The 25,903-nt window shown below is 36.7% G+C and overlaps 3 protein-coding genes across 3 annotated transcripts in view; 2 read left to right on the top strand and 1 right to left on the bottom strand.

The window, feature by feature from the left end:
- CCNG1 (cyclin G1) overlaps positions 1-5,767 on the top strand; it is a 6,880-nt gene extending 1,113 nt beyond the window's left edge. Inside the window, exons 2-7 of the mRNA XM_046667944.1 lie at positions 337-597; positions 2,245-2,498; positions 3,036-3,114; positions 3,196-3,294; positions 3,524-3,718; positions 4,504-5,767. Of these exons, the coding sequence (XP_046523900.1) occupies positions 337-597; positions 2,245-2,498; positions 3,036-3,114; positions 3,196-3,294; positions 3,524-3,715 (885 nt within the window). The 3' untranslated portion in view covers positions 3,716-3,718; positions 4,504-5,767. The remainder of the gene's footprint in view (positions 1-336; positions 598-2,244; positions 2,499-3,035; positions 3,115-3,195; positions 3,295-3,523; positions 3,719-4,503) is intronic.
- A 7,806-nt stretch (positions 5,768-13,573) lies between these two features.
- Positions 13,574-19,266, bottom strand: NUDCD2 (NudC domain containing 2). Its single transcript, XM_046665336.1, has 4 exons — positions 19,032-19,266; positions 17,102-17,150; positions 16,737-16,888; positions 13,574-14,067 (listed from the first exon to the last, which is right to left on the bottom strand). The coding sequence occupies exons 1-4, from the start codon at positions 19,218-19,220 to the stop codon at positions 13,984-13,986; spliced, it is 474 nt and encodes a 157-aa protein (XP_046521292.1). The 5' UTR covers positions 19,221-19,266; the 3' UTR covers positions 13,574-13,983.
- Positions 19,267-19,810: 544 nt separating this feature from the next.
- HMMR (hyaluronan mediated motility receptor) overlaps positions 19,811-25,903 on the top strand; it is a 35,487-nt gene continuing 29,394 nt past the window's right edge. The window contains exons 1-3 of the mRNA XM_046666850.1: positions 19,811-19,906; positions 24,219-24,317; positions 24,776-24,855. Coding sequence (XP_046522806.1) covers positions 19,861-19,906; positions 24,219-24,317; positions 24,776-24,855 — 225 coding nt within the window. The 5' untranslated portion in view covers positions 19,811-19,860. The remainder of the gene's footprint in view (positions 19,907-24,218; positions 24,318-24,775; positions 24,856-25,903) is intronic.

The raw sequence follows: 25,903 nt of genomic DNA, 5'->3' as shown, positions 1-25,903 counted from the left end.
AGCAGAATACATACTACCATCTCATTTCAAAGTTTTGGTATCCTGTCTTACAGCATCTATTCATCGTTCTCTCTTGACAATGAATAACGTGAACAAGTACTTCTTGTATTTTTTGCAATTTTTGTTTAGAAAGGCATGGCTCCTGCCCTCTAGGAACGCACAATTTAGGATGTGACCAATGAGTGGGGTGGGGGGAGTAAGAGGTGGCATGGTGCAGTGACCTAGATTCACCAGCAGCACTGGAAGAGGGGCGACTTGTGCTGTAAAGCACTTGGGACAACACAGCGGAGGAAGGGCTATTCTTACACTCCTTTCTGGGCTTTGTTCTATACATAGATGATAGAGGTACTGACAACTGACTCTCAGAAACTGCTACACCAGCTGAATGCCCTGTTGGAACAGGAGTCCAGATGTCAGCCAAAGGTCTGCGGCTTGAGACTAATTGAATCTGCACACGATAATGGCCTCAGGATGACTGCAAGGCTAAGGGACTTTGAAGTAAAAGATCTTCTCAGTCTAACTCAGTTCTTTGGCTTCGACACAGAGACATTTTCTCTAGCTGTGAATTTACTGGACAGATTCCTGTCCAAAATGAAGGTATGTTTAAAGCTACATTACCCTGAGTATTTGTTAGTTTTGCTTAATGTGTTTTGGAGATGGAATTGCTAGCTTTGGGCTAGTAGTCAAAAATTTGACCTTTTTTATTTTCAGCAAGTAGCCAAAACATAGTAGTTTTATGTACTACAGAATTGCTGAATACTCTTCCTTATAATCAAGAGTAATACATCATTTATTAGATTTGACTGTGAAAAATAGTCTAATATCAAATAATTAATTGCAGGGTCTCCCAGTAAGAGAGTTGGCTGTTGTTTTTAAAAATCTTTCTTGATACGTTGGGTATTTTCATTTATTTGCTGTTGTTTTAAGGTTAAAGAAATGTGTTAGAATCAGAATGCTAGATTATGGTTAAGAATTAGAGAATATAAATATATATTTTTTGATGCTGTCAATCACCTACATACCTAGTCAACAGAGTATATATTTCTTAATCTCTCCTCATATATAAAGTTCTAATTGTTTTAGCCTTAGACCTACTCAGGTCTTGCTTATGCTTGGCATTTCCAGCCTCATTTTGCATACAGTAGAAAGGAGACTATCTTCTGAAGGAGGAGCATTTATATAATTATTTCCCTATATTGGATAAGCAGGACATCAGTGTAGCTTTCCAAGCTTGACTGTTAAAAATACATCTGCTTTCTCTGTTTGCCCATGGTCATTGGTGGATGATGAGATAATGTGACAATTAAAATGAAACTCATTTAGTTTTCAGTACCTAACAATGTATCATATACAAAAGAAACTCAGTCTTTAATTGGATTATTCAAGAAATTTGTTCAATAGACTAAACAACGCTTTAGACACCATGTGCAGGCACGACCTTTGACTATAAATGTTGCACAGATGAATAATATACATCTGTCCCTTGACTATATTAAAATCTTATGTGGGAATAATGTTTGCACTGACAATTATCATACAGTTATACGGCATAATAAGAAAAATAAATTATACCTCAAAAGAGGCATAAGTATATTGCTTAGGGGGTTCCAAGAAGAGGAGGAGAACACAAATACTGGTAAAGGCTTCTCAAACTTTCAGTTGACCAGAACTTAGTTGGGCCGGTAGAATTTTGACTGCCTCTCATTGTAGACATTCAGAAAATGATCAATAAATTTTTAAAAAGGAGAGATCAGTAGAGAATAGAGCTTTACAAGAGCACAAACAATATGTGCTACAATATTTAAAAACTATTTTACATGTGTTACTACAAAGAAAACAGCCTGGAAACACTCAACATTCTGGAAGGAAATTTTGTGCATAAGCTGTAAGGTGTTTCAGTCCTCCTTTAAGCCTTTGACCAGGTAACTGATTTGGTCCAATCAGAACACAGTGCTTATAGTTCTGCAGTGATCTAAACAACAACAACAATAAAAGTAAGAATTCTTATGTGCTGGAGCCAAACATTTTACTGAAACTTAGTCCATTTACTCAAAAGTGGGTTCCAGGTGGGGTGCATAGGGTTGACAGGCTACAGTTGAGATATGAGTGGACCTCGTTAAGTCCTTCTCAAGTGAGAAATATTACCTCAGAGATACAGTTTTGAAATGATGGATCTGAGTTCTAGATTATCCTTTGTTTTTTTAATTGAAATAAGGTAAGGACATGGGCTTATTGTCTTTTTAGGTACAACCCAAGCACCTTGGGTGTGTTGGACTGAGCTGCTTCTACTTGGCTGTAAAATCAATAGAAGAGGAGAGGAATGTCCCGTTAGCAACTGACTTGATCCGAATCAGCCAGTATAGGTTCACGGTTTCAGACTTGATGAGAATGGAAAAGATTGTGTTGGAGAAGGTGTGTTGGAAAGTCAAAGCTACTACTGCCTTTCAATTTCTGCAACTCTATTATTCGCTCATTCAAGAAAACTTGCCATTTGAAAGGTATGTGATCTTGGTTTTGAACAAAGGAGATTTGGAAGTCAGAATGGTGTTGTCTGGATGGTGCATGAAATCAATATCCTGGGAGAATTCCAATCAAAAGAAATAAAATGAGAGCTCTGGCTCCTTAAATTTCACTTCACTGTCCAGCAGAAGTGAGAAGACCTTAAATTGTCAGTAGCTTCTTGAAGTCTGTGAAGGCTAATTTTGGGGATTAAAGGACATTTCAACTATTTTTTTTAATTATATTTTCCATTTATAGACTAGTTAACTTATAGAAACTAATAAGTTAAGCATCTAATAGATTTATGGAAAAAGTAACTTTAGTAGATGCAAAAATAAATTTATTAAAATGAAAAGAAATCTTGATAGTGGTGGCATCTCCAAAGCAAGGGGAATTCTGTACTTCAAATAATTTATTTCCTATGATAAGTGTGCATAAACTTCACTTTAAAGTAACTTCAATGTTTTTCTAAAAATTTGTCTTTTGACTAGATTTAAAATTATCTATGTAAAATTAACCTCATTTTCTTTTTAAAGGAAGAATAGCCTTAATTTTGAAAGACTAGAAGCTCAACTTAAGGCATGCTACTGCAGGATCATATTCTCTAAAGCAAAGGTAAATATTTTATAAAGGTTAAACCTATTTGTAGACCTATTTTTATATTCAACATTTACTTTAAAATTTATCTCTTTTTAGCCTTCTGTGTTGGCATTGTCTATCATTGCATTGGAGATCCAAGCCCAGAAGTGTGTAGAGTTAACAGAAGGAGTAGAATGTCTTCAGAAACATTCCAAGGTACGTCAAGGTCATAGCCTAAAGCCTGTTAACAGCTGTAAAAGAAACTAAACCACTTGTACTATTTCCTGAAGTAAAATGAGATACCATGTGTTTATTTGAAACTTAAGTAGCTTATCCTCAAATTTTTTTGACAAGGAAAGACACATGTTAAGATTGTAGTTATTACTGTGGTTAAATACTGTCGGAGTTTTATTTTGAGTAATAATTTTTTAAAATTTATGCACAGATAAATGGCAGAGATTTGACCTTCTGGCAAGAGCTTGTATCCAAGTGTTTAACTGAATATTCATCGAACAAGTGTTCCAAACCGAATGTTCAGAAGTTGAAATGGATTGTTTCGGGGCGTACTGCACGGCAACTGAAGCATAGTTACTACAGAATAACCCACCTTCCAACAATTCCTGAAATGGTCCCTTAATTGGTAAATTTGTTCATAGTTATTCTCCAAATAGAGAAAATTTTCTAATGCTACAGTTTTCTTCTGCATTTCAAGAATTAAAATCTGAATTATTTTCAAAATAAACAAAATGGAGTTGAATAGCAAAGGGAAAAATGATTTGACTGATCTTGTCAGCTAATATTTGAGGGCATTTATTACGTGCAAGGTACAAAACTCTCAGAGTAAGGAATTATCCAACCTTTGATATACGCATTAGCCATTTCATTAAATTATCAGCTCAGAAAACAGCATCCTCCTTAATGACCTGAATTTTAAAAGTAGCACTAAAACCGTATTTTCTTAATTGCACATCATTTGTTACATGTAGACTGAAGCTCTGGCTCACTTAAAGTTACACAAGCCTGAGCAGGACAACAGGACCAAATTGAAGCATTTATGAACTGATTTGAGACTATTAGCTTCTAAGCAAAATCAGTATAAATTTGGGTGTTGTACCTAAAGAAAAAGTTGTGGTAGATTGTCTCCACATTGGGGGTATCATTGCTATGGCAGTTGGAACACTGCAAAGTAGTTACGTGCATAAAAAACATAAACTTCGTCACTGATATGACATACATTCTTGCCCTCTAAATTTAACTCACAGTGGTGATTTAACTTTTTCTCTACTCATGACTAAATGTTAACGTTGAACAAATCTACATATAACATGATTATGAATCTTAGATATGAACAGTCCATTTTTAACAGGTAGTAAGATTTATGTTTGGGACACTTCTGATAACTTGATTTTTTGTTTGTTTAAATAGGATTATTACAGCAACAAAAACTCTTCTCTGAAGCCTCTCCACAATCCTGAGCTGTGGATTCCTTAATGTTCTAATGGATTTAAGCTGTGAAGCCTCAAAACATCACAACTAGATTAGCACTGATGTGCTCAGATTTGGGAAAACTGCCTAATTAACATTATGCTGTACAGGAATTATGCTTAAATTTGAATTCATCTGTGAGTGAGGCATACAAATCAAAGCTAAGAGCGTAAATGTGAAATGCAAATAAGCCTGGGAAGGTAAACTGTGAATCTTCATTTCTAACATTGATCCAACTTTCTATATTGGGTCAATATATTGTATTTAGGTAAAATTAAAAATGGTAACCTACTTAATTTAAATTTTAAATTAAGAGGTTTACATCAAAACCAACATTTCACAAATGCACTTTTAAGACATAACAAGTCACTATTCTAGGCAGTAAAAATGGTTTCTTGGCGCCTGTAATACATAATCTAGAGATGCGGACTTTATTGCTACATGGGAATTACATTTAAATTTGAGGATATTTTATATAAAGAAAACTAAAGACCTAGTAATTTTGGCATATTATCTTTAATATTTTTTCTAGAAAACAGGTAACGTTTGTATGTATCCATGATAAAAAAATTTTATACAAAATCTACTGCAACCTAGCCCCATCAAGAAAATTAGTCTTTATTGTATTTGTAACTCAAAGTAAATTAACATCCCTCTTAAAACTTGCCGATTTAACACTCCAGAAGTTTTTACTAAGGACTAAGGACTGTTTTTATAAAACTGTCATTGCTTCTAATTTCGAATTTTGTTTAAAAGGAAGTGAATATATTTTCACAAATTGCCCCTACTGTGCCAAAAGAAAGTTACTAAGTAAGTAGGCATCTGTGTAATTGTGAGATTACTGATGGTAGAGTTCAGGATTTTCTATTAAGTCAGTGAATCTAAGGAGATCTACAGCGTTAAAAGTGTTGTAAACGGTTACTCAGTACAGCGTGTAGCCTGAGTCCATCCAGGATGGCTGTACCCAATTTTGATATCATGTGGGTAAATAAGCACTGGAAAAGTAAACCAAAGAACCACAATGTATCTTATACTTTTGTACACCATGTTTTGTGGGTAATTTTTCAGTTTTCCCAAAAGGCTGATAGATTTCAGTATTTTGAATACATCAGTGTTAATTTTGAGTTGGCAGAGGTAACCTAACCAACTACCATTATGTTCTGGTACCAAGGGATATACCTTTCAATAAAGTTATTGAAATGCATTCCTTTGCTGAGTGGTCTTCTGTTTCTCCTCTGATTCAATTAACTTTTTTGGCAATGTGGTAAAAACAATAAAAAGCTATCTACTCAGTATATTTAAATTTAGCACTAAAGATGCATGGTAGTAGAAACAAAATCTCTTTTAATGGTATGACTATTGACTAATTGACACTTTTTACTTTCTGATGGTTTTTTAAACTAGACACTGATAAATATGCTTAATGTTCATTAAAAAGTTAGTGTTTATGCACTATTGGTCACTTTTGTCCTTGAGATTGATCACTACTGTGGATGTCCTTAATACAAACTCACCCTTAGATTGTGCCCACCAAAAGTTCTGGGCAAACCGTCTTACCTAATTAGACAGCATTCCAGCAAAGTGGTTTGGTAATTTCTGGTAACTATCAAGTATTGTATTAGCCTTTTAGATCAACTAGTAATTATTGGAACTGAAACAATATATGATTTTGAACTGTTCATGTTTAATTAAATTAACAATACATCTTATAAAGTAGACACCACAAGGAATTATTGATGAAAGAAAAACTGTTATAAAAGGTTCCTTTTGCATTTGAGTCAGATTATATATCATAATCCCTCTTTTCACAAGTGTTATTTTTAAAAAGAGCACCTGAACCTTATATGTCCTGACAATTATGTGACATACTATCTAAAAACAATAGACATTTCTAACATCTGTGGTTAGTAATGATAGTTTTTACTGTCTGGTATGATTATGAGATTTTTTTTTTAAATGAGTGATTTTATTTTATTTTTTTTTTTGAGGAAGATTAGCCCTGAGCTAACTGCTACCAATTCTCCTCATTTTGCTGAGGAATACTGGCCCTGAGCTAACATCTGTGCCCGTCTTGCTCTACTTTATATGTGGGACACCTACCACAGCATGGTGTGCCAAGCAGTGCCATGTCCACACCTGGGATCTGAACCGGTGAACCCCGAGCTGCAAGAGCGGAACATGCAAACTTACCCACTGCACCACCAGGCTGAACAGGGATGTTTTATATGAATCATCTCATGTAATCATCCATACTGAATGAAGTTATCCCAATTTACAAATGAACTGGAGCCACCAAGAAGTGATTAGCTGAAGGTCACATATGTGGTACTTGAAGGTAAGATTCAAATCCAAGCAGTTCTGACCCAAAGGCTGTGCTCTTAAGCACCCTGCACATTACCTCCCAAAATAGAAGATTAAATGGTCTCTTGAAATTGTATAATTTCCAATGACAACTATATTCTGGCCATATTAACTTCAACACTACCATTGTGAATTTATTTTCCTAATAATAGAATTCTTTTTTTCGGTGAGGAAGATTGTCCCTGAGCTAACATCTGTGCCAGTCTTCCTCTATTTTGTATGTGGGACACCTCCACAGCATGGCTTGATAAGCAGTGTATAGGTCTGAACCTTGGAACCCCAGGCCACTGAAGCAGAGCATGCAAACTTAACCACTACGCCATGAGGCAAGCCCCCTAGAATAATTTTTATAAAATGTGTTATTGCTTACTCAGTGTGAAATCTGTAATTTTTCATAAACCAAAACCAGAAATATAAGTCAAATAAGATGAATTAAAAGATAAGCCTTTTTAAAATATCAATTTCATAAAGTAGATTTAGGAGCAATCAAAATGACCAGGGATAAAGAAGGATGTTAAGTAGTGATAAAAGAATCAATTCACCAAGAAGATATGACCATCCTAAATATGTATGCACCCAACATCAGAGCTTAAAAATACAAGATGCAGTGGCCAGCCTGGTGGTGTAGTGGTTAAGTTTGCACACTGCTTCAGCAGCCCCGGATTCACAGGTTCAGATCCCAAGCATGGACCTTGCACCACTTGTCAGACCACGCTGTGGTGGTATCCTAAATAAAATAGAGGAAGATTAGCACAGATGTTAGCTCAGGACCAATCTTCCTCACACACACACAGAATACAAGAAGCAAAAACTGACCACATTGAAAGGATAAATGGACAAACCAATTCTTGGAGACTTAAACACTCCTCTCTAATCTACAGACCTACTAGAAAATCAGCAAGGATGTAGAAGAATTGAATAATACCAACAACCAACTGGCTACTTGACATAAAAAACTTCATCCTAAAACAACAAAATAGCATTCTTTTCAAGTGCATATAGCACATTCACCAAGATAGACCATATCCCATGTCATAAAACAAACCTTAAGAAATCTGAAAGAACTGAAATCATACAAAGTGTGTTCTCTGACCTTAAACTAGAAATCAATAACAGATAACAGGAAAATCTCCAAACTCTTAGAAATTAAATAACAGACTTCTACATAATTCATGACTCTAGGGGAAGTCTCAAGCAAAATAAAACATTTGAACTGAATTAAAATATCAGAATGTACAGAACGCAGTTAAACCAGTGCTTAGAGAGTAATTCACAGTATCAACTGCTTTAATTAAGAAAAACAGCTCTCAATAATGTAAGCTTCCACTTTAAGAAACTAGAAAAAGAGCAAAAAAACCCAAAGCAAGCAAAAAGAAAAAGTCATAAAAATTGTAGGGGTAAAAAATTAATGAAATTGAAAACAAATTAACAAGAGGGAAAATCAACAAAATCAAAACTTAGTTCTTTGAAAAGAGCAAGAAAATTAATAAACCTCTAGCAAGATTGACAAAGAAAAAAGACAGAAATGACCAATCTTAGGAATGAAAGACATACCACTACAGACTCTAAAGACATTAAAAGGACACTAAGGAAATACCACAAACAACTCTGCACAGAGTTAGATGAAATGAATCAATTCCTTGAAAGACATGGACTACCAAAACTTCACTGAAAGTAGATAACCTGAATAAGTTCTAGTTTTTTTCCTTTTTTAAAGATTTTTTTTTTCCTTTTTCTCCCCAAAGCCCCTTGGTACATAGTTGTGTATTTTTAGTTGTGGGTCCTTCTAGTTGTGTATGTAGGATGCCGCCTCAGCATGGCTTGATGAGCGGTGCCATGTCCATGCCAAGGATCCAAACCAGCGAAACCCTGGACCGCCAAAGCAGAGCATGCGAACTTAAGCACTCAGCCACGGGGCTGGCCCCTACAGTTATTTTTTAAAATTAAATTCATTGTTTACAATCTCACTGGCAAATACCATGAAACATTTAAAGAAGATACTTAACACAAATTCTACAAATCTCTTCCAAAAAGTAGAAGAATCGTTTCCCATTTCATATTATGAGGCCAGCATTAACCTGATGCCAAACCAAAACAAATACAAAAAAACAACTACTTACCAACAACACAAATGAACAGACACAAAAATGCTCAATAAAGTAATCCAGACATACAAAGTGAATAATAAACTATGACCAAGTTTGGGATGGGAGGAGATACAAGAATGGCTCAAAATTTGAAAATTAATCAATATAACCCACCATATTACCAGTATAAAGAAAAAAACATGATCAAATCAATTGATACTGGGGCTGGCCTGTGGCCGAGTGGTTAAGTTCTCGCACTCTGGTGGCCCAGGGTTTCACCAGTTTGGATCCTGGGTGCGGACACTGCACCGCTCATCAAGCCATGCCAAGGCAGCATCCCACATGCCACGACTAGAAGGACCCACAACTGAAAAATATACAGCTGTGAACCAGGGGCACTTTGGGGAGAAAAAGGAAAAATAAAATCTTTAAAAAGAAAATCAATTGATACATAAAAAGTGTTTGAGAAAATTCAAATCCAATCATGAGAAAAATTCAGTTAACTAGGAACAGATGGGAACTTCCTCAATCTGATAAAGGTCATCTATAACAACCTACAGCTAACATAATACTTAATGGTGAAAGAATGAATGCTTTTGAAACTAACATCCAGAACAAGACAGGGATGGCCACTTTCACCACTTCTATTCTTCAAGCAAGTGCAATCAGGCAAGAAAAGGAAAAGACCTACAGACTACAACAGACGAAAGAAAAAAAACTGTTCCTATTTGTGGTTTATGCAGAAAATTCCAAGGAATCAACAATAAAAAACTAGAATAAGTGAGTTTAGCAAAGTCACAGGAAAGAAAGTCAACAAAAAAATCAAACATTTCTCTGCACTAGCAATGTTAATTGGGAACCGAAATTTGGAAAAAAAAATCATTTCCAACAGCTCCAGAAAATGAACACTGGAATAAATCTAACAAAAGACGTGAAGGTTCTATAAGCTGCAAACCAGAAAATGCAGATGATCGAAATCAAAGAGCTCCTAAATAGAGACACACCTCATGTGCATGGATTGGAAGACTTACATTACTCCAATGAAAACCTCAGCAGGACTTGTTGTAGATACCAACTAGCTGATTCTAAACTTTATATGGAAAGGCAAACTTAAAATAGCCAAAACATTTTTGAAAAATAATTAAGTTGAAGGAATCATGCTACCCAATTTTAAGACTTACTATAAGGCTACAATTATCAAGACAGTGTGGTATAGAGGAAGGTAGATACATGGAACAGAATAGAGAGACCAAAACTAGACTATAATGGCAACTGATTTTTGACAAAAGTGCAAAAATCACTAAGAAAATAGTCTTTTCAACAAATGATTTTGAAACAATTGGACATCCATATGCAAAATAATGAACCTCCACCTATATTTCACAGCTTCTACAAAAAATAAAACGGGTCACAGATCTAAACATAAAACAAAATTATAAAACTTTTAGAAGAAAACATTGGAAAAAAATCCTCACAACCTCGGATTACACAAAGAGTTCTTAGACATGACACCCAAAGCATGATGAGTTAGACTACATCAAAATTAAAAACATTCATGCTTCAAAAGATACCATTAAGAAAGTGAACAAACCTACACAATAGGATAAAATATATGCAAATCATATATCTGATAAGGGACTTGTGTCCAGAATATATTAAGAACTCTTACAACTCAATAATATAAAGACAGATATGCAATTAAATAATGGACAAAGGATGTGAATAAACATTTCTCCATGGAAAATACACAAATGGTCAATAAGCACAAGAAAAAATGCTCAAGATAAATTAGTTATCAGGGAAATGCAAATCAAAACCACAATGATAGCACTTCACATCTACTAGGATGGCTAGAATCAAAAAGTCACATAAGTGTTGACAAAGATGTGGAGAAATTGGAACTCTCATACACTGCTGGTGGGAGGTGCAGTCACTTTGGAAACAATCTAACAGTTCCTCAAATGATCAAACCACGTTTCCATAAAACTTGAAATTCCACTTCAAGGTAAGAAATGAAAATATTCATGCACATAAGAACTTGTACTTGAATGTTTATAGCAAGATTATTCATAATAGCCAAATGGTGGAAGCCTCCCAAAAGTCCACCAACTGCCAAACGGATAAATGTATGGTAGACATACAATGGAATATTATTCAGCCATACAAAAAGTGAAGTACTGACACATAGTAGAACATGGATGAACCTCTAAAACATTATGCTAAGCGAAAGAAGCCAATAACAAAAGATCACATACTCTGATTCAATGTATATGAAATGTCCAGAACAGAGAAATCTGAGACAGAAAGTAAATCAGTGGTTGCTTGAGGGGTTGGGGGATGACAGCTCAAAGGTATGGAGTTTCTTTTTGAGGTATGAAAATGAAAATTGACTATGGTGAGAGTTGAATATATGTGATTATACTAAAAACCACCGAATTCTACACTTTAAATGCATGAAATGTATGGTATGTGAATTCTATCTCAATAAAACATTTTTTTTTTAATTATTACATATGATTCCATTTACATGACATTCTTGAAAAGACAACTATAGAGACAGAGACTAAAATTAGTGGTTTCAGGGTTTGAGGCTAGGATTAGGGTGTGACTATAAAGAGAGAGCAAGGAGGAGTTTTTGTGGTGATTGAACTGTTCAATCTCCTGATTTTGGAGGTGTTTACACATATCTCTACATGTGTTAAAATTCACAAAACTACTAGCAAAAAGTTAATTTTACTGTATGTTTCTTCAAAATATAAAATTTTTGAAAAAATCAAGAGAAGCTAATTAAAAGAAAAAGCCTCCTCCCCAATAATTCATTCCTAATATTGGGTACAAGATAGGCGCCTTGCCAAAGGATGTGGCTATGCTACAGTGGCCCAGAGTGGGGCGTTAGAGTCCAAGCAGGTGAGGAGGATATCCCTGCTTGGCATAGGGTGTTGGAGTCTGAGCAGAGTGAGGAAGGCATTCATGTGCGGAGATGACCTAGAACAGGGAACCAAAATTACTCAGGATAAGAATATGGTTTCTCACTGTTGTGGAAAGGAGTTATAGAGAAAGAGAGAAAACAAAAAAGAACCCCATGAAACTACAAGTGAAAGTTTAAGTGTGAACACATGGTTTTCCTATATGTAGATATAGAAACAAATATAGATGTAAATGTATGCATTATATACACACACCAAAAGCAATTGTATACTAGCACACAGATCTTGGCTTCGAAATACCATTCTCCACTAAAGAGAATCAAGTCTTGTTGGAAAAATGGCTGATTCTTTGGCTAGGGCAGGGAAATCACAATAAGCCTGGCATATTTTGTGCGAGAGACTAAGAAATTGCTTAAATAATGTTGAGGACATGTCAAAAGGACATAGAAGCCACCTAGAATGGTCTTCCACTGGCGAAATTTAGAAAAACTATGAGCATCAAAGTAATGGGAATAATAGATTTTTAACCCACTGAATAAAGTAGGAAATCATGAGTCTATACAGATATAAATAAATAGAAAGTATGATGATAATTCGAAACTACCCACAAAATACTTAATTATAAACATAAAAAGAGTATCTTTACAGTGGAGAAGACTGGCAGACACCACTTAGTAATCTAAGTAAACACTATCAGAAAAAGGACAAATCGAAATTATTAACTACGATAGGATGCAATAAGTACACAGCATCACTTCTGTAACATTCCTACCAAAGATGTATGACCTGAATCTAATCATGAAGAAATATCAGACAAAACTCAAAATGAGGAATATTGCACAAAACTAGCCTATAATCTTCAAAAGTGCCAAGGTTGTAAAAGTGAAGGAACAAATAAGGACTTGTTCCAGATTAAGCAGACTAAAGACACCTGACATCTAAAGGGAAGGCATAAGTCTGACTGGATCCTTTTGCTGTAAAGGACATCATTGGGACAATCAGTTAAACTTGAATGGAATGATGGTGTGGGGATTAGATGGTTGTAATGTGTCAATGCTCATTTCCTGATTTTAATGGTCATGTTGTAATTATGTAAGAGCATGTCCTTTGAAGGAAATACATACCCTCTGAGGTGACAGGACATCATGTCACCAATTTATACACAAATGGTTCAGGAGGAAAACAATTCTGTGTAGCTTACTAGTAACTTTTCTGTACATTTGAAATTGTTTAAAATAGTTTTTAAAATTAAAAAGTACAGGAAAAGGATGAAATAAAATTTTAAGACAATTCTTACTTATATGTCTGGATTACTGAAGATCAACATGATGCCACTGACTTAGAATCACAGGCCATAATCTGTTTTTTGTCATCAACAAAGGGTTTGACCAACAGCCACATTCACTTGACCACTTCTCTTTTGTATTAATCCATTCCTATTGTTAGGTTTGCTATTTTTCAATTTCTTGAAATAAAGTCATCTCTCAAGGAATAATACACTAATTCAGAAATTTTCAATAACTCTTTAACGAGTTAAGTTTTTTTTTTTGTGGATTGCTTTTTCCTTTCTTAAAATTTTCTTTAGTAATATCATATCCTTCTGTGAACTCATATACTTCGAAAAAGGGTACACAATTCCTATTTTAGAAAAGTTTATTGAACATTATTTCCACATCACACTTATTCAAAGAAAAACTTAATTTTCCCTGAAGGCACCCTGTCATTTCACATGATCTATACCCTCATGAATTTTGTATTAAAAATACAGGTTAAATATGAAATTAGTAAAATGCAGCATATAAAACTTCATGCTGAGCAAAAACAAGTCCAAAAACAAGTTACTATATATCAATAGAATAGTTCCCACAGTATTTAAGATGCTTCCTATGTAAATCATACTTGAATGCAATTTTTAGAACCATATTTATATTTTGCAATTTGTTAACTGCAGGCATCCACATTTTTCTTCCACCACATGATCTGTTCCTTTGATTAAGTTGGCAACAACTGCTAGGATCCACAGAATGCAGCAAAAAAAATAGCGGTTATTTCTCAAGATTTGAGAAATCTGGTCCACCTTTAGTGTAGTTTCCTGAGATTTCTGCTCCACTGAAGTCAAACCCAGGATTCTAAAAGATATGAAAAAAAATTACGATAAAACAAAACTTATAAGGAAAAATATAAGTAACCCAAAAGGAAAATGCTAAAAAGATATGAACTGGCAATTGACAAGAAAGGAAACCTAAATGGCCAATAAACATTTGAAAAGATATCAAACTTCACTGTAACCACCAGAATGGGACTTGAAACTATGAGGTATTTTTCAATTTTCAGATTTACAAAGATTTAGAAGATCAATATGTATATTACAATGTTGACAAGTATATGGGCAAACATATACTTTAGTACCAGTATGTAAACAGATTTTAATATCATTTTTTGAGAGCTTATTGTACGCCAGGCAGGGTTCTAAGACCTATACATACATTAACATATTTAATCTTCACAAAAATCCTATGAAGTAAGTACTACCTACAACTTTAGTTTTTGTTGGAGGGCATTTCATTTATTCAACAAACATCTGAGTTCCTACTATTTGGAGGACACCATCAGAGGCATTAGAGGACACCATTAGTGGATTTTTTTTTTAAAGATTGACACCTGAGCTAACACCTGTTGCCAATCTTTTTTTTTTTCCCTTCTTTGCCCCAAATCCCCCCAGTATCTAGTTGTATCTTCTACTTGTAGGTCCTGCTGGTGGTGCTATGTGGGATGCCGCCTCAGCATGGCCTGACAAGTGGTGCCATGTCCACACCCAGGATCCAAACCAGCGAAACCCTGGCCCACTAAAGCAGAGCACGAACTCAACCATTCAGCCACGGGCTGGCCCCAGGCACGTGGATTTTAAGAGTGAACAAAACAGACAAAGATCCCTCCTCTGGTGGAGCTTACATTCAACAGGAGGAGACAAATAATAAACCATTAAGCTATCTAGTGCAGAGATCAGCAAACTGTTCTGCAAAGAGCCAGGTAGTAAATATTTTAGGTTTTCAAGGCCATATAGTGTCTGTCATAACTACTCAATTCTGCCATTGCTATATGAAAGACAATACACAAACGAATAAGCACAGGTGAGTTCCAGTAAAACTTTACTTCAAAAGCAGGCAGTGGGCAGGATTTGACCCATGGGCCGTAGTGTGCCTGCCCCTGTTCTAGTGTGTTAAAAGTTGGCAACTGCTCTAGGAAAAAAAAAAGAAGAAAGAAAGAAAAGAAGGCAGAGTAAGGGAAATGAGGAGAAGATTATAGAATTTAAAGTGTATGATCAAAGATCAAAGTATGCTTCACTGAGCCATGACTTGAGAACAGTGAAGAAGTTAGCCAAGCTTTGGAAGAAGAGCATTGCAGTCAAAAGGACAGAAAAGAAACAGCCTGGCATGTCTAAGGAACAGCAAAAAAGCCAGTATGGCTTGAGCAGAATGAGGGGACAGCAACAGGAGAGGAGGTCAGGCAGATCACGGAGGACCGGGGTCAGGTGGGGCCTTGTAAAATACTGTCCTTTACTAGAGTGAAAGAGTTCTAAGAAGAGAAGTGATGTAATGTGACTTGCATTTTAAAGGACTGCTCTAACTGCTGTTTTGAGAAGACCGTAGCTTGGCAAGGGTAGAAGTGAAGAGAACAGCTAAGTTATTGGAGTAATCCAGACAAGATGTTAGATATGGTCCAGATCAGAGCGGTAGTAGAGTGGGTGGTGAGAAGTGGTCAAATTCCGAATATATTTGGAAGGTAGTGCCAGTAAGGTTTCCTGACAAATTGGACAGGGTGTGAGAGAACGATGGGAATGGAGAATGATTCTCCAATTTTTGGGGGGTCGGAACAACTAGTTTCCTCAACTGAGCCAGGAAGGCTAGAGGTAGAACAAATGAGGGAGGGAAGTTAGGGAGTTCAGGTTGGACATGTTGAATTTAACACGTCTGTCAAACAGTCAAGTGGAGACGTTGAATAGGCAATTGGAAATGTGAGTCCAAAATTCTGTAGAAAAGTCTAGGCTAGAGATGATTCATTTGGGAATCATCATCACATAGATGGAAATTATCCACCAAAACTTTAACAGTAGTTTGATCCAGTAATTCTTCTCCTAGATATCTATCTTAAAAGAACATCTGAATAGTTTCACAGAAATGAAGGCACAAACTTTGTTTGAAATAGCTACAAATGGAGAAATCTAAATCTTATCAAAGGGGAATACCTAAATAAATAATCATGATACATTCAAACCAGAAAACACTCTGAAGCAGTTGAAAAGAATGTTTTATCTATTTGGTACTAGGAGGAAAAGAGACACAAGATATATTATCAAGAGGAAAAAGCAACATGAAAAATATACAAAGTGCGATCCTCCATTTATGTTAAAAACAAAACATACAAGCCAATATATTGATGAGAATGAGACAGAGGTATGGAATGGGGAGACGCTGAAGGTGCCCTTCACTTTTTTATACTATGTAAGTCTATATTGATTGAATGTTTATGACTTCATTCATGCATTACTGGTATACATTATATAAATTTAAACTTAAAAATCATGGCAGTACAAACATATTCCTCTCAAGAAAATAAAACAAAAAATCAAGTCCATACATAGAAAGGCCAATCATTTTTCTAATCATTTAACTTAAAAAATTCCTCTAAACACTTTTTGTCATTTTTATAATTACATTTGAGTATTAATTTCAAATAATAATTATTCTACGATTTTAAGATGTTTAACTATACATATTCATACATTCATCTGACTTACTTCTTTCTGGAATCTCTCTAATGTAAGTTTTCTCTGCATTTGGTCTTGCACCCAAGGATCAGCTGCATATTCAGATTCTAGAAGAGAAGTCCAACAATTTGCTGCATCTCTCTTTGTCTTTGTAAGAACAATACGGACCATTTTTCTGTCTTCTAAACAAACAAAAACCACAAAAAAATTAGAGTTCATCATTAAATTTATTTTCCAAAACCATTATGTACTTGACATACAATTGTTTTCAATACATTTCTATCACTATATCTTCCAAAGCTGCAAAGACAAAGGACCTAATACAACAGGGGAAACATACTGAGACAAAATTAATTTTAAAAAAGATTCTAAGAATTCTAATAGATTACCCTTACCCAAAGTCCACGTTCCCTCATCAGCTATTGTAGAATCAAAGAGTTTGCCCTGAAAAAAACAGACATATAAAGCACTAAAAATACAGACATTTCATTAATTTTTAAAGCTTTCATGATTTAGGACTTACCTAATTTCCTATCTAATCCACACATAATTTTCTAATTTGGTTAGAATAGAGAGATCAAATTTTATACCATTTTAACACATTGAAAGGTGTTCAACCCTAAGCTTCCTCCTAGCCAGTGAAATGGAATCTCGTTTACAATGCTCGGAATATTTACTATGACAGAGAACACAGGATTCTCTAAGAAAGGTGAGGACTCAACTTCTAGAAGAAAAAGAAATACTACTAATCACTGATTAGCCAAATGTGAAATTAGTATCTGAAATACTGTACCAATCAAAATGAACTATAAGAAGAGCTCTCCCACTGAAATTAAGAAGAAATGATGTCTTTTAAAATAAACTTTTAAAAACTGGTTCAATCTCTTTGTTGGGCAATTCGGCATTTAAAAAATTTTAAAGCAAATACTGCAGATCTGATGTCAGATTAAGTTTTTAACTGATTTTTCAGAAACTTGTTTTTAAGAAAGATAAAAGCAAAATATAAGTTTAAAAGACAGTGCATCCGCTCAAATCCATTTTGATTTGTTGCTGCTTGCCAAATTTAAGTTTTAGGAAATGAAATTAAAATGTCACATAAAAAAGAAAACATTTCTTTTCATGTCAACACTAGTGAAAAAAATCTTATTGGTCTAAGTGTACACCTAAAATCCTAGAGTTAGACCTATTGCTAAAATCCCAAAGTTACTGGAATTACTAAAGTAACTCTGAAGTGCAATCTTAAACCAAGTTCAGGAAACTATGAAATGCACAAATGTGCAGAAAAGTTATTAAGACCCAAGTTGACATAAATCAATGTCTTTCATATGACTCTTGCTTTTGCCTAAGGCACTCAAAGCACTTCCATACTAAATAATAACAGCTAACATGTAGTCTTCACTTATTAAGTACCAGACACTACTCCTACATGTTCATTCACACGGATATCACGTTATGCTCAAAATAATCCTATGAGCCTATGAGAAAGGTACTATAATTACCGCACTTTGCAGATAAACGCTTGGAGACACTGGATCATCTCCTGCCCAAGGTTACAAAACTAGAAAAACAGCAGAGCCACCTACCAAGTCGTCTCCCCTCACCACTACACTACACCGCCACCAAACATCTTGGCATCCAATCCGATTAAGAAATCTAACTTCAAGTTAATTGAATTTAACTATAAAGCTTAACAAGGACAAAGCGGGTCCCAGATCCAAAGGGCACTGGTGAAAATAAATGGGATATTAATTATTTTCTTCACACACTTCTGGACCACCTACTTAATAGCTCCACGAATATGCAGATTTTTTCTAATTTTAGATGAGAAAATAAATCACCTGACATCATCTCTGAATCCTCATCCCGACAGCCTGAATTTTCTTCTTTACTTTCCCATAATTGCCTAAATATTAATTAGTTTAGTTTTATTATGCCTCCCTACAAGAATACAACCTCTCAAGGGTAGGAACCTTATCTATCTCGTGCTCCTAACTCAGTGCCTGGAAGAAAGGATACGTATGATAAAATTTGTTCCTTTAACCATCTAGTTAAGTTGTTCTCCGCTTAAGAACCCCAGAGAAAAGCAGCAGCTTCATTTGGTTTAGAAATAAAGCCTGAAACATGGGCTCCTCAAATTTCCACGTCAACTCAGGACTGGCCCTGAAGGTGGGGCTCCGACCAGATCAAAACCAGGTCAATTTTCTCTCGGCCACGCAGACGCGCCGTAAGGCTTTCCCAGTCTTTCCACGGAAACCGCGAAGTTCAGGACGCGGGGGTTTAGGGAGGCTGGGAAGAAGCTGAGCACCAGCCCCGACCTGCCGCTACCTTGAGGATCTCGCGGCCACCCACGGCCAGAGCCACATGCCGGCTCTGCAGGCCGCACTGGATGTCCTGGGCGCGCGTGCCAGGCGGCACCTGAACTTCAATGAACACCTCCTCCAAGGTCTGGTACCACTGGCCCCACGGAGTCCCGCACGGAACCACCCCACTGCGCTCCTCAAATGGGGCCGACATACTTCAGTCGCCTCCCGGCTGCAGCCGCGCCGTGCGAGCTGAGCGCATGCGCGGAATCTCCACGCTCAGGCCACGCCCCGGCCTCGCTGCTCGGGTCACAGCACATGCGCAAGGAATATAAGCTGACGTTTCAACGTGGGTTCGTTTTTAGAACCCAGTTTGAAAGAACTGAAATCCTGAAAAGCTTACACCCAAGGAATGGTTGGAGAGGGCTGGAACCAGTTAAGCTGGAACTCACTGCACTGTCCCCTACGTGACGCCAAACACAAACTTTCAAACTTCTGGGGTGTGAAGTGCGCTTGCGCAAATCCTCCTCGCGCGTAGGTTACAATTGAATAACAACTAGAGCGGCGTGGGCGGGGCTTGGCGGAGGGAGGAGACAGTAACAGTCTCCTATTGGCTGGTAGCCTAAACCCGCAGGCCACCTGATTGGACTCGGCTAGAGCCGAGTGCGCATGCTCTTTGGCTGTTCCCGTCCTGGATTGGTGTACCTAGGGTCTTGGTTTTGCAATTGGCTAACTTCGGGATGGGCGGGGAATAAGTGGGGAGATTTGAATTTGAAGCGATTAAGTCCGTAATAAGCCGCAGGAAGTTGCCGAGGAGCGCTAGTGATCTTCGGTTTGTGGAGCTGGTCGTCAGCATGTCCTTTCCTAAGGCGCCCCTGAAACGATTCAATGACCCTTCCGGTGCGTACAGGGAAAGGAGCTGGGGGACGGGAGATGCTCTCACGCCCCTTGCCCCTCTCGGTGTTCCCTTCATCAGAGGCATATGGGAGGCGATTTTAGAGCGGGGATGGGGCTCATTAAATTGATCACTTTTCTGAAGTATATACTAAGTGTTTAGTACATGCCAAGCACTATTCAAGATGATAAGGATAGAGTGAGCGAAACAAAGTCCCTGCCCCTTGGAGCTTACCTTCAGTTGAGAATACAGCCAGTAAACAATTAGTGCTGTAGAGAAACTGAAGCAGACGGAAGGGAATGGGCATGAGGAAGCATTGGTAGCTATTTGATGGTCAAATCCGGAAGGCCTCCCTGATAAAAAAAAAAAAAAACATTTGACCATTGCTTTTCGTCGGAACTTGTGGGTTTCTTTTGCCTATTCCATTCGGTCATAGAAGAAGGAAGATTGATAAAGGCAGTTTATGGGTGTAAAATTATGGCAGTAGCACTTACCGAAAATACTATAAATAAAATAGTGTCAGTTAATATTGATAGCACCCCAGACACCATACTAAGTCTTTATATCGATTATTAGTTCTTTTTTAATTCACCAACATCCCTAACAGGTAATCCTATTATTCATTATTTTATTGATAAAATGACTGAGACTTAGATTTGCTCAGTTACCCAACCAAATTGGCAGAACGGCGGCATGAAACCAGGCCTCCATGGATCCTGTGCTCTTAACCACTGCAGTGCATGAGCTCAGCAACCAGGAAGCATTGGATGTGCTTAGTAAGGCTCTCATCGTTAGTAGATGCTAACTCTATGCAGGGACGTGGCTAAAGTCTTCCCTACTAGATTTGGTTTATTCTTTCCAACAGCCAGATGAGGAAGATACTGATATTGTCCTCATTTTACAGATGAGGTTTAGGGTTTTTATGACTGTGCTGAGCAGCCAGTATGTGGTAGAGCTGAACATCAAAGCCCATGATTTGTCCATTATAATATACGCTTTTTAACAGTCACTCATTACATCTTTAATTTCTATCAGCTGACGTGCAGATAGAAACGAGCACCACTGCTCACAAAGGAAGACCAAGAGAGCAAATGGCTCAGCGCAAGCTTATTTTCTTAATTAAAAGACTCAAGGACCTTGTTATTTCCTTGCTATTCAAAGAACTGCTCTAAGTGCTGTCAGTAGTTTGTCTTTTAAGGTGAATTTTTTTTTGCTTTATAATGAATTAAACTGGCTTTTCCACTGATGCAATATTTCAGCCTCACAGTCTCGGGAGTAATAACAGTTATCACTTGTTTGATGCTTGATATGTGTGTGAGGCACAGTAGTGATTTCTCATATTACTCCAGTAATCCTAACAACCATACTATGAGGTAGATACTGTTTTTTGTTCCTGTTTCATGAATGAAGAATCAGCCTCAAATAGAAGTAACTTTCTGGGGTCTTAACGCTAGACAGGAAAAGGAGAGAGTCTTATTCACCATCGCCCTGTGACAACAAATTACTTTGCACTTAGTAATATCTCTATTGATTGGCAGACAAAGCTGGATTTGAACCCTGATCTGGCTGATTACAAAACTCTCTTCTCAGTCCTACATTACCAACAACTTTCTGTTTTCTTCGCCACACTGCCAAACTCAACCCTGAGCTAAATGCTGGGGTACAGACACGATTAAGACAGTCCCTAACTTCAGGCAGTTTTTTCTAATGTGGGAGATGGATAAGTATGTTATTATAAACCATTACAAAACTGAGAAGTTTTATGATAGAAACACTACGTGCAGGCTGCTATGGAGGGAGATTTCTAACCTGATTTGGGGTTTCAGAGAAAACTCAGAGGTGACATCCAGGCTGAGAGTTGAAGGATAAGTGAGAGTTAGCCAGGCAAAATGGAAGGCAGGCTGTCCATTCTACGTGGGAGAAATAGGAAATAAAGGGGTCTGGAAGTTTGAAGCATTTATTTAATGTACTGCATAATGTTTTGTTCGCATACAAGTATTGATTACCTGTGTTATCTTCCAGTCATTGTTAATCAAGATATAAGTTGTTGCAGAAAGCTTGTGATATCTCCCAACATATCCCATTCCTTTTGTCTCATATTCCCTCTCCCCAGATTTCTAACAGGTCATGTCTATAATGTCATACATTTAAGTGTTAGTAAGGAAAAGACCATGAAAATGGTACATGCCACAGTCTCACAAAGAGCTGGTAGGTGTACAGGCTGGATTTCAACCTAGTTTTTCTTAAGTCTAAATCCCCATAACTGTCAAACTTGACTCTTTAGTCTTTAGGGAAGGGTTCCTGCTAAGATTGATTTTAGTTGTTCTCAGCTTACATGATCCTGCTTAGTCCCTGTCCACCATCCCTTCTTTTGCTGGCCATTATCCCCTTTTGAGAGTGTGGACCTAATGATGAACTAAAATACTAGAATTCAGCATCATTTTATTTTCTGGCTGCTCTGCCAGGTCTCGAGCTTTGCTTTTCACACTTTTCCACAGAAGCATCCCTAACAGCAGACAGCAAAGGAGAATAACCATAGTCTCTGCATCCCCTCACCCTTCCTTCCCCAAAAAGGCATAACTAACGGTAATGGTGACAGTTTTCTCTGAAACCTCCTGTTTGCTTTAAAAAATAATATGTTCCCAGGGCTGGCCCCGTGGCCGAGAGGTTAAGTTCGCGTGCTCTGCGGGCGGCCCAGTGTTTTGTTGGTTCGAATCCTGGGCGCGGACATGGCACTGCTCATCAAACCACGCTGAGGCAGCGTCCCACATGCCACAACTAGAAGGACCCACAATGAAGAATATACAACTATGTACCGGGGGGCTTTGGGGAGAAAAAGGAAAAAAATAAAATCTTAAAAAAATAATAAAAATAATAATAATATGTTCCCCCCTGCCTCCCCCACCTCTATCCCAGAGAAGTAAAATAGATGCTGTAAGATGTGCCAACCTTTACCTGGTTTTAGGGAAGCCCCTCTCACCCTACCCTTCACCCCAGGGTGTAAATAGTTTGTGAGGTCTGAGAAACCTGAGCTAGCCAAGGTTAATGCTTTTTGCTGGGTCTGCCTTTACCTTAGATACCCAGTGAATTCCACACTTTGTTTTCAGAATTTCTCCTGATTGGAAATCCACTATCTCTACCCCTTATTGACCACATTTAGATCCGAAAGCTCCCAAGATTGGAATCTTTGTGTCAGTACCTATAAATGATCATTGTTTCAGATAGAGGGATGGAAACTTAATTCTATCCTTGATGTTTTTATGGCCTAGTGAATTGATGAAAGCAATGACTTTAATACTTTTTAATTGTGTCCTAGGGTGAAAAAGAAATTGTATATCTCTATCTGGGATATATTTTTATATTTCTACGCATAACTGAAACAAAAGTCCCACAAAACAGTGCTTAACTTTGCAACATGAGTCACATTGATATTTTCTGTTGTGTTCCGTTTTTTGTGTGTGCTAGTCAAGATATACTAATGAGTTCCTATGATTCTATTTGAAAAACACTTGGGACAGCAGGAGTTGCCTTGGAATGGTCAGATTCCCTGCTGTTCCTATTTATTTGCATGAAACTCTAGACTGAATTAAATAGCTTTTCAGAGAATAGCATAAATCTATTGATTCCAAATCAGCTGAAGATATATGCTAATAATGTTTTTATTCTTATAAATCCTGAGAGCCAGATCTTAAGTCACTGAAACGAAATAGACACTCTGAAATGCCTTCCATCTGGGACTCCAGTTACATGAGGCTATACAGTATAAATTTCTGGAACATAGAAATCTAGTCTAGTATATTTTGTACTTTACATGACATGACTTTATAAATTTCCTGATATATTAATACTAGCCAGAGATGAATTATCACTATAAATTTTTATTCTAGGCTAGAGCTTGAAGGCTAGACACTTTTAGTTGCTTCATTTCTATAATCTGCTGGTAGTTACCTCAGTGACTCTCTTTGAGTAGAGTTGATTCCAAGCATTTTATTTCTTATATTCGATCTTTAATAACAAAACCACATTGCCTGTTCTTACGTGATGTTCATCCCAAGACCGTCTGCTGTTTTGCTCAGTTGCCTGGGTTTCTTTGACCCAATTGAAGTAAAGGGCATTTGGGAAGCTAATGGTACTGTTTTTCGTAGAGAGGCCTACTTTATAATATCAAATTGGTGCTATTTTTACATTTGAAAAAGCAAAGAAGCAATTTATTAATGGCAAACTTACGTTTATATTACTCATTTTACTATGACGTGTTTTTAACTTAAGATCATAAGTAACATTAGATGAGACATTAATGTTTTGTGTTTCCTCTAGGGTGTGCACCATCTCCAGGTGCTTATGATGTTAAAACTTCAGAAGTGTTGAAAGGACCAGTATCCTTTCAGAAATCGCAAAGATTTAAAACACCAAAAGGTAATGGATCCAAAAATAGAATAATGGTTTTTGATCTTGTAAGTTTTAAAATTATGAATAACTATTTAAATTTAAAGATGCTGTAGTATTTCTAACAGTGTGAAGCTACAGCTATATTTAAATTTTCTTATTTGACGGATTTACAAAAGGGTCAACTACAGAATAATACTTTCATCATTACAGTGTTGTATAACCAGGAAAATTAAGCAAGACATTCATGGAGATATGTAGTTTCCCTTTTGGTGATTACCCTAACCCTCTGTCAGGGACTATTAGGAAAATCAGGAAAGTGTTAGATGTGTAAAAAATATTGTATAACTAATTATTTGGAAAATCAAGAAAAGAGTAACTTTGTATTGCTTCACTAATAGCTGCACTAAGAATTTGGAAATTGTATTTAGTCTGTGGTTCAAACATGTGAGCACCAACCATGATCTCTACAATTCATCTTATTGCAGAATCTCAACAAAATCTTAATGTTGACAAAGATACTACCTTGCCTACTTCAGCAAGAAAAGTTAAGACTTTAGGATTAAAGGTGAGGAGCTCTTATATGCTAGCTGGTTTATCAACTATCTTTGAAAACATTTCTGAAAGGTATTGTATTTGACTAGAAGAAGTTAAGCATATAAATTAAGGTTATAAGAAAATCTGTAAATTAATGAAACATGTTATCATTAGGACTCTAGTAAGATTTACATTTCTGCCTACATCATTACTGAATATATTGTGTCTAAATGTACCCTTAGTTCAGAATTACAAAATGGTCTGCACTTCTCAGTTAGTCTTTTATCTAGGTTTTTTTTTTTTTTTTTTTTTTTTGGTGGGTAAGATTGGCCCTGAGCTAACATGTGTTGCCAGTCTTCCTCTTTTTGCTTGAGGAAGATTGTCCCTGAGCTGCTAACATCTGCGCCAATCTTCCTCTACTTGGTACATGGGATGAAGCCACAGCATAGCCTGACGAGGAGTGTGTATGTCCATGCCTGGGATCTGAACCCACGAAACCTGGGCTGCCAAAGCAGAGCAGGCAAACTTTACTACACCACCGGGCTGGCCCCATCTAGATAAATTTTGTAATATGTGATGCTTTGATTTGTTATTTATCATCGTTTGAGTTGTATTGTTTTTTTTTATTTATTTGTTTGTGGGGAAGGGTAAGTATTGGTGAAGAAAAAGGAAAAAACATTCTAATACCTAAAAGAAGTTTGCTACTCAGAAACTGCCAAGGAGTGGTGGGAGATTAAATTCTTAATAACTTCATGTTACGGCTTGTGCAAGAGCCTACTACTATTACTGTTTCCATTAGTTCATAAAAGCAAGATGTGCTTTCTTAAGGTGTTGTACAAATTGATGTTTTAATGTGTAAAAGATTCTGAGTTGGGAAACCAAAGCTATAGGTTAAGCTTAGACTTGCTCATTCATTTGGCAGTTACCTAAGTCTCTTATCCTATAATATAGAGCTGCATTGTCCAATATGAAAATAATTTCCTACATGTGGCTATTGAGCCCTTGAAATTGAGCACTAGAAACTGAAGAACTAAATTTTTAATGCTATTTAGTTTTAATTAATGTATACTTAAAAACTA

The sequence above is a fragment of the Equus quagga genome, chromosome 7, assembly GCF_021613505.1.
Source record: "Equus quagga isolate Etosha38 chromosome 7, UCLA_HA_Equagga_1.0, whole genome shotgun sequence".
Classification (NCBI taxonomy): Eukaryota; Metazoa; Chordata; class Mammalia; order Perissodactyla; family Equidae; genus Equus; species Equus quagga.
This window is presented reverse-complemented; position numbering and strand designations above follow the sequence as displayed.